Here is a 9,465-nt window from a genome sequence, read left to right as displayed (position 1 = left end):
AGTACACGCGTGTAGGAAAGACTGGGCTGTAAAGTCACGTGCAACCCAGTTAGCAGCAGCTAACTTTAACTAGATCGAGGCCGATTAAAACATTTTGTAGAAGAGAGTTTGCTTGTTTTTATTTTAAAATCTTCTTTTACGTTTCAAGATACCCATCAAAATAACGCAATTCAAGTCAACAAGTACTGTAGAATGAAGTCCCAGCTTCCATCCCTGATATCTTTTGGGAGAGCTGGGAAAGGTCAGTCAGCTAGGAAGATATTGAGATAAATGGGCCAATGTTATGACTTGGTCTAAAGCAGCTTACTATGTTCTAAAGGCGAAAATACCACCAAAAAAGATTTATACACACACACACACATATATATATACACGGCGCTCTGGCACTTGTCACGGTGTTGCGCCAGAAGCGGTTTAGCCATGCTGGCCACATGACCCAGAAAGGCCTCCATTCTCTCTTCTTAACTGGACAGCCCTTTAAATAGACGACTGCCTTTGTGTGAAGTGGAACACATGGGCATCCTAGTGACCATGGTGTGAGAAACTTGACACCTGGCACTATTATGTAACTCTGAATTTAATACATTGTCCGGTAGTACCTGTTGAGTTAGTTTTTGCATGTCTTTTACTTTGTAGAGATGCCCATGCTCTTTGCTTTCAGCAGGGATTATCTGAAAGGGTGAAAAGTATTTCCAGTACCTAAGGTGGGACAAGTAGATTGGTTTTCATTTCAGGAGAATAGACTCAAGGAAGCTGATTTGATATGGTTGGCTTGCTCATAAAATGCAGAAAACACAAAAGGATAAGCCCAAAGCTAAATAAGGTTTACTCCGCCCTCAAAATGCCTTTTTTAAAGGCCTTTGCTGTCCTAGCGACCCAGCAGTAGCTCACAACGAAGAAGGCAAAGATGACTGAGAAAAAGTTTGTCGAGGAAATAGAGAAAGCTCTGGAAAAGTCCAAAGGCCTTAGCATCCATGAGCTTCTCTTTACCTACCAGGGAATCCTCTACCCGTCTTCTGTCTGCAGTGCAGAAACATTCCAAGCTCTGGAGAACTTCGAAGCCAGAAAGGATGACATGGTGTTGGTGTCTTATCCCAAATGTGGTGAATACAACCTTCCATTATTTTTCTACATACAGCAATGATGTCATGAGCAATGCAACAGACTGATGGGTGGTTTTTTTTTTTAGTACTGTATAAGGAAAGATATTAACTAGCATTGCTGAGGGAAGTGTGCACTAGTACAGAAGTTGCCTTTAACTGGTTTACAGAGTGGGTCACACCAATAAGCTTATTATTTTCAATACATCTGAAACCTGTTGAAAACTAGACCACCAGCTCTTCCATTATTGCTACTTGTGCAAACCATTGAAAATGCACTTAAAGCCTTAAGGCATTTCAATAAAAATGCTTTGCATTTTTTAAGGCACTATCAAACTGAGTTTGGAGTGGACAAAGCCAGAGAGACAATGTCCTTGTGTAGATGTCACAACCAAACCATGTGTCTTGGGTTTGTGCGTTCTTTCCTCCCTTTTCTCCTCCTTCCTTTTGTTCACACGGATTTCCTCCCCCTCCTCTACTTTGTTGCTCACAGTAACCTTTCTTTCTTTCTTTCTTTCTTTCTTTCTTTCTTTCTTTCTTTCTTTCTTTCTTTCTTTCTTTCTTTCTTTCTTTCTTTCTTTCTTTCTTTGTCTGAATGGTTGTCACAAACCATAGTTTGTCTCCAGAACTGGAGGCTGACTGTGGTTTGCAGTAATCATAGGACTCAGCTATACAGCTTCAAATAAAATGTTTTAAGTATGCTTTAAGTGCAAGATACAATGTGACACTAGATAGTGATGGTGAGTCTTATGGAAAATTCAATGTATTTTAAAAAAACGCTTTAAAAGTACATTTTCAGAAGTTTTTTAAAAAATGTGTGTGTATATTCCACCATAATTTGACCAGGTTTGGATGCCACAGCAAATGATGACTACCAGGAAGTATGGGAGGAGAGCATGGTTTTCACAAGTGTGAGGCAAAACTCAAGAGTTGGCGGTGTTGTTTTTTTGGGAGGGATAGTAGATTATTCAATATTTTAGTGGCTGTATTACAAGAAGATATATTTTTAAAATGAACATGTAGTAGAGTAAAAGCCCAAACCAGTTTACTGTAATGTTAAAAACTGTTAAGAGTTTCGTTCTTTTTAGAGGTGGCACAATATTAAAACTGAACATTTCTCTTTGAATATTTATTGATTGAAAAACAGTTTCAACCTGTCATTATAACAATCTTAAAACAATACTGCAGAATGATGTATTTGTGAGACCTTGACCAAGCACAATCATGGTTATAAAGCTGGTATTGAGCCTATAGGCAGAGGTAGCAACCATGGCTCCCTCCAGGTGTAACTGGATCCCTGCTCCCCTCAGGATCAGTCAGCATAGCCAATGGTCAGGGGTGGTGGGAGTTGTAGTCCAGCAACATCTGAAGGACACCACAATTGCTACTCCTGCTATAGTCTCTCAGATATATGGCCATGTGACTTCCTTAAAGAAAAAAGGCATGAATTTCTTTCATAAGAAAGCACCTCTGGGCATGTATTGTCACTTGTCTTCTTGTCACTTGGAATTAAAGGACTGGCTTTCCTCAGAAGGCAGACAGCACTTCTTTTGAATCTCCAGACAGCATTCTGGGAATATAGCCACCCATCAATTCTGAAATGTCAACTCTTCCATCTTATGATGGTACTTCTCTACAATCTGTAAAAGTTAGGCTGGCGTGCCAGGCCTGGGGAACCATCAACTTGGGATGGTGAAATGCCTTGAAGTCCACCATAAGGATTACAAGCATTCCACTTATTTGTTTGTTCCAGGTATTAATTGGCTCATTCTGATTGTGAATGATCTGATCGCCACCACTTTGAAAACCAAGCACGAGAACACAGAGCTACCTTTCATTGAGTGTGGGGATCCAGAAAGGTATCAGGTTAGTAAGACACAAAGCCTAGTCTCAAAAATCAGACACTTCACTCACACACATGCGTTACTTACACTGAAAGGAAGTAAGGGAACACGGGCTCTGCTGAAGCAAACCTGCCCAACTGGTGACCCACCAAGCCAGGAGTAATCCATCAGCCATGTTTGGCCGTTCACCAAGTGCTCAGTAGTGATCCTGATTTTGTTGTCATTCTGAGATAACGAAGAAGCATGGTAGTGGTGGTGAAGAACCTGGGGCACCACAAAACAGGGCTGTTGTGCTCAGCCAATGGTGAGATGTAAGTTCTGCTGGTTTATCCTGGGAATCCCAGTTATTCCAACTGCCTTTTGATTAATATGTGTCAACAGAGCAGATCATTTTCATGTATGTCTGAGTCATCCATTTGATGCTCCTTTTCTGTTCCTTTTTTTATTTTAAAAAAGAGGATGAAACAGTTCCCATCTCCAAGGATTGTAGCTACACACCTCCACTACAACCTTCTTCCCAAGTCCATCTTCAAAAATAAAGCCAAGGTAAGTGGTATAAGATCAGGAAACATTTGCAGGAGTGACTCACAACTGTAAAGCAATCAACAGTTCGTGGGAGCCTTGTGGGCACTGTAAGATGTTTCTGATGCTGGATATTGGTGACAATACAAGACAAGAGGTTAAGTAGGAAGGAAGCATTGGGCCACTCCTTTAGTCAGCCACAAATAAAGAGGGGGAAACATGTTGAAAAGTGCATGGGTCAGTCATGAATTTTTATAATACCCGATGTTTCTAGAAACATAATGTATCACAATGGGCCCATGCTCCAACCTTCAGGGGATGTGAAACCAGAGAGACTGGAGTGCCTGAGAATGTGCTTTTTGAAAGGACTCATGACAAAGTTCTTTCTGGCCATTATTTAAGCCTTCTCTTACAAAAGAATAGGTTACTTCTAGTTGTAGTTTAGGTAGCCCAAAGTGGCTTTGTTTTTGTTTTTGTTTTAAAGATATTTATTAAAATTTCCTGGGACACAGGTGGCGCTGTGGGTTAAAGCCTCAGCGCCTAGGACTTGCTGATCGAAAGGTCGGCGGTTCGAATCCCTGCTGCGGGGTGCGCTCCCGCTGCTCGGTCCCAGCGCCTGCCAACCTAGCAGTTCGAAAGCACCTCCGGGTGCAAGTAGATAAATAGGGACCGCTTACCAGCGGGAAGGTAAACGGCGTTTCCGTGTGCAGCTCTGGCTCGCCAGAGCAGCGATGTCACACTGGCCATGTGACCTGGAAGTGTCTCCGGACAGCGCTGGCCCCTGGCCTCTTAAGTGAGATGGGCGCACAACCCCAGAGTCTGTCAAGACTGGCCCGTACGGGCAGGGGTACCTTTACCTTTTACCTTTATTAAAATTTCAAAGATTATACATAAAAGAAAACACAATAAAAGCAAAACACAAACACAAAAAATAACAAATATAAAAAATAAACGAAGTACAAAACAACTAAAAATTATTTAAAAACAAGTAAAGTTTCATTCCCTTATTTTCTTATAACTTACTTCCCCGACCTCCTCATACCTCCCCTTTTTTGTATTCCAATTTCTAATTGTTAATTCAGCAAATCCTCTCCCTTAATTTTCATTTAATTTTCAACCCTTCTTTTCTTTTTACTTAATCATTACAGCTGAAAAACCCCTTAATTTTTCAAACCAACATCATTCTAACATTCATTAATTTTGCAATATTTCCCAAGATAGTCCTTAAATTTCTTCCAATCTTCTTCCGCCGTCTCTCTTCCCTGGTCTCGGATTCTGCTAGTCATTTCTTCCAGTCCCATATAGTCGATCATCTTCATCTGCCATTCTCAAAGTGGCTTTGTTTTTGTTAATGACAGGAGGAGTTAACATTTATGTCCTGTTTTCTCACCTCAGGTACTGCTGCTATTTCGAAATCCTAAAGATACAGCTGCATCATTTTTCCATTTTCACAACAATGCTCCAAGCATTCCCAGTTATAACTCCTGGGAGGAATTTTTTTCACTTTTTATGAATGGGCAAGGTACTCTAATAATACTTTTGAATGGATTTGGGAAATTAAACCTCTTGTGAAAACATGTGAAATATATTCAAGCTCTACCAAGTTTGCTGATAGTAGTGCTAGCAGGGGAAGACTTGGGTTTTGCCCACGATAATTGTGGTTTGCAGTTTGAATAGCTTTTAGCAATGGAGGGGGAATCTGGAGGGGGAAGCATCTGTGTGCCTTGACTGGTGAACATGGGCTGAAAACTGATGGTAGTTGTTGAGAGAGGTGGAATAATGATAGAGGCATTATTGTCCTTGGTGTACACTCACATTTCTTTTGTCTCAGTGTCACTCCCAATCAAACAGGAGTATAAAACCATAAAAAACTATTTGCTGTACATGAATATTGGATGAGTGTTTGCATCACAGTCATTCATGTCACCTTCAACATTCTGTTGTCTATATAAAGCCGAAGCCCAACTGAGGGTGTGCATGAATGTTTTTTCCCCAAGAGCTGGCCACATATTATCAGAGACAAAATTTGAAAGACTTTTGTTGATCATTCTTAAGAATAATCTCTCTTTTCTTGTGATTGTATGTTATCCCTGTGGGTATAAAGAGATATTGTGTGAACACTATGCAATGTTTTAAAAATAGCCTACTGTTAAAGTTTTAACAGTTTCTACTAGTAATAAAATAGTTCTGATGAGTTGTCTTGGTCTGACCTGCAGTTGCCTGGGGAAGCTATTTTGACCATGCAGTCGTGTGGAACAAACATCTAGATGATGAAAATGTTCTGGTTCTAACATATGAGCAATTAAAAGAGGTGAGCATATTCATAACTACCAGCAAGGGTAGTCTAAAAATAAGACGTTATCCCAACTTGCATAGGCTTTGCAAGATATAACTAGATCAGGATCATAGTTTGAGGGCGAGCTCATCCATGTTTCAGCTCCTAAACTTTTTCTGAATGTGAGGGAAGAGCCTGGAATATTTGAAGTGATAACAAAGGACAGAGAGTCTCTGTTTATCTGAGGAGCAGAGTGAATAACCCCACCCCATACCCATAACCTATAGGCACTTGGAGCTAGAGGACACTGATCCTTACTTCCATCCTTGATTTGGCATCTGAAGAAGAACGTGAGCCAATGCTGCCAATGCTGGCCCTTAATGTCATCAACAGTGGAATTCCTGGCTTGTTTCTGTAACTCATTTGAATAGTCAAGGAATTGCTGGCAATACAGTAGCAGCCAAAACCTGTTTACCAAGCTGAGAGATGAGTATGGCTAACCATACTAATGGAAAGTATAGCTTTCCAAAGAAAGCAGGAAGAGCAAACTCTGTTATAGGGGGTTGACGTACTTCCTTTTGGATGTGCCTCAGTTGGGACATCTATTTCATTAAGAGTTTGTTCCCCAGCATCCATATTCATGGCAAGAACACTGATTGCAGTAAGGTAGTCTCATACTCTGGATGCTTGCCATAGGGAGAGAGCTGAACATCCAGTATCCATTTGCCTCCTGTAGTTTTCATCTACCTGCAGCAAGATTATATGGCTAGTGTGGACCTTTCTGTTTGGTGGCATCACCAAGATTAGCCCAAAGCAACCATAACTGTGCTTGAATACTGGCGATGTATTCTGAATCCCATATTGTTCTGGTGTAGCTTACCATAGGAGAAAGAACTTTCAGTATTGACCTTCTCACTATATTGCTTTCAGGACCTGGTTGCTGGAGTGAAGCAAATAGCTGAATTCTTTGGCTTTACTGCTACTGCGGAGCAAATTCAGGCTATTGCAAACAGGACTGCGTTCCATGCAGTGAGGGACAAATCACAGGAGACACATGGAGCGGTTGGCCCACTGATCTTCCGGAAAGGTTGGTGATAAACTTCTATTTTTACTATAGCTTGCTTTAGAGCAGTCGCTTATGAGTAGTCATAGTGTCTTCCATGTTTTAATTGATTAACCATGCAGTCCTATGGATATATATCTGGAGAAAGCCAATGCTGTGCTCTCTAGGTGTTTTGAGCCACAGTATATATCATTTCTTGATCACTGACCATGCTAGCTTGGGCTGATGGGAGCTGTAGTCCAACAGTATTAGGAGGGCATTCCATTAGCTATCCCTAATCTATACTCAAAACAATGAGTATTTCAATGGAGCCTACCCTCAAATAAGTGCACATAGGATTGCAGCATCCATCAACCATAGACAGTAATTGGTGATGACAGAAGTTGTAGTCCAACAGCACTGGGAGAACACCATGTTGGCTGTCTCTAGTCATTACTGACTGGCAGAGGCTTTCCTGAGGTCAAGACTGGGAACCTTTCCTGGAGATACCAGAGACCGAACCTGAGACTTCCTACATGGAAAATGGATTTTGTTGTTTTTATACACCATCCTGCCTCCCAAAAGGGACAGCATGTGCTCTACCACTGAGCTAGGGCCCTTCCCCACTGTATTAGTATATAGTAAGCTACACACATCTAAAAAGAGATTCAATATATGAATGTGATGGTCTTACAGAACAAGAAGCACTTCAGAGAAGACTGACAAATTTGACACATGAGGGCCATAGCTTTTGTGGCTGTATTCAGAGGCCTTCCTACTGGTCAACCTGAGGAAAAAATTGTACCATTTTGTTCCCGGTTACAATAACAAAACCTAAAGATTTTTACTGGATGATCTTCACATTTCTGTCTAGCAATGTTTATATGATGTCTGTTAAGTCTCTCTTTCCCTCCCTCCATTTTCCTTTCATTCCAGGTGTGGTTGGCGACTGGAAGAACACTTTTGATGAAGCTCAGAGCCAGAAAGTGGATGCTAAATTCAAGGAGTGTTTAGAAGGAACCAAGCTGGGAGCAAAGCTGAAGTATGATGTGTACTGCAAAACCTGAAAAGAGCTTCTTATGAAGTGCTTCATTCTCATGACAGTTTTGTTTGCTATCATATATTCAAGAAAAGCTACAAGCACAGCACACAATCCTTTGAGGCAAATTTTAGATATTGTCACACTCTAGTGTCGAACTTCTAAGATACATTTTCATTAAGCTGGATCTTTTCATGCTGCTTAATAGAACACAGGGCAACCTATTTCTCCCAAACCGTATCGGCAAGCTGCTACTATTATGTTTCTAAGAAGTAGGGGAAGGTGACATGGACATGCGATTGCCAGGTGCCAACCTGGGGAACTTGTCAGTCTCTTTCAAAGCTCTGAAGGAGCAGCAAAAGATGCAGTGATTGTGTGACTAGTGCCATTGCTGCGCAGGTTTCTTTTACCCACCTGCATTTGTAGCTAAAGGCAGAGGTGGGCAATGGATACATGGAACTATGGAGGCGTGGGGCAGTCGGTACTGCATCTGGATCTTTTACTGTTCCCCAGACCTCTTAAAGAAGGCATGAGGTATTAAACTACAGTTCCCATCATCCTTGGCCATGCTCATGCTGCTTGGGGCTGATGGAGTCCAGCTACATCTGGATGGCCCCAACTTCCTCATCCCTGCTTCAAACAGACTGCTGGGACACTAAGTTGGCTGTGGGAAATCCTACACAAGGCTAATAATAATAATAATAATAATAATAATAATAATAATAATATCCCTCCCTTTACACCTTGGGGCATCACAATGATATGGTGAAACACATTGCTGTAGCCTCTAAAGAAAGTGGGACTTTGCACTCTTCATAATTTGAATAGTAGGTGCTGAGCAGTGCTATTTGGGACCAGGCATGCATATGTTTCTTGTTCCACTTATTTAGGCTTTCTATGTTGTTTGTGGCAAGGTAGCGGACTCCTGTGACTTCAACAGCTGAGAGAAATTCAGCAAGTGAAGCTTTTCCAAGGGTGTGGATGTAGTGATGGAAAAAGCTTCATGCCATGTTACTCTGCAATGTAATAACTTGAACAGAATTCCAGATGGCTGAGGCCCTGCTCCAAACCAATTTTAAGGATGAGAAGGCCGTTGAAGACTAGATTGTTTCCAGTGCTGTGTCAGTGGGGTTCTGCTGGCACAGTGGGACTTTCCTCCCTCCATGCACCCCAAAATCCACTCTGGGGAATTCCCCAACTGATTTTGAGGGTGTGAGGGGAACTGGAGGGAACAGGAGAGGAAGAAGAAGTTGCACTGCACTCACAGAAGTCCCTTGTGTCAGGAGAGCTGCAGGGTTGGATACAGCCCTCAGTTTTATGTTTTCTAATTTGGGGAAATTATATTTTTGATAAGTCAATCTGGAATCACATAACAAACCCCATAACAAAAGGATCATTGAACTCCATTAACATCTTTAAGGAAGTGATCTTTATAATGGCTTTAAGCCCCTTTTCATAGCAAAGCAGCATGTTGCATTAGGCTTCCAGACAGAGCACATTAGCAGAAGCAGATGTCGAAATTATTCCAACACTGATGAAATAATTTGAAATTTACTCATTACATCAAGATGATTCTCCCCCCCTCCTGTTGACATTTATTTCCTTCGACTATGAACTTCATTAATAAACTCTTGTTTGTTACT

The 9,465-nt window shown here is 41.4% G+C and overlaps 1 protein-coding gene across 2 annotated transcripts; it reads left to right on the top strand.

Annotated features, from left to right (window-relative positions):
• Window positions 1-426: 426 nt before the first annotated feature.
• On the top strand, window positions 427-9,463 carry SULT6B1 (sulfotransferase family 6B member 1). 2 transcript variants are annotated; one of them, XM_081905063.1, is made up of 7 exons: window positions 427-1,103; window positions 2,854-2,966; window positions 3,401-3,490; window positions 4,862-4,988; window positions 5,683-5,777; window positions 6,672-6,828; window positions 7,720-9,463. In XM_081905063.1, exons 1-7 carry the CDS (start codon window positions 908-910, stop codon window positions 7,848-7,850), a joined length of 909 nt encoding a protein of 302 aa, XP_081761189.1. In that variant the 5' UTR covers window positions 427-907; the 3' UTR covers window positions 7,851-9,463. The 2 variants fall into 2 exon arrangements, with proteins under 2 accessions (XP_081761189.1, XP_081761190.1); XM_081905064.1 differs by lacking the exon at window positions 2,854-2,966 and having other exon boundaries at window positions 923-1,103.
• Window positions 9,464-9,465: the final 2 nt, after the last annotated feature.

This window comes from Podarcis melisellensis (assembly GCF_964234715.1).
Source record: "Podarcis melisellensis genome assembly, chromosome: 3".
In the NCBI taxonomy this organism is placed as follows: domain Eukaryota; kingdom Metazoa; phylum Chordata; class Lepidosauria; order Squamata; family Lacertidae; genus Podarcis; species Podarcis melisellensis.
This window is presented reverse-complemented; position numbering and strand designations above follow the sequence as displayed.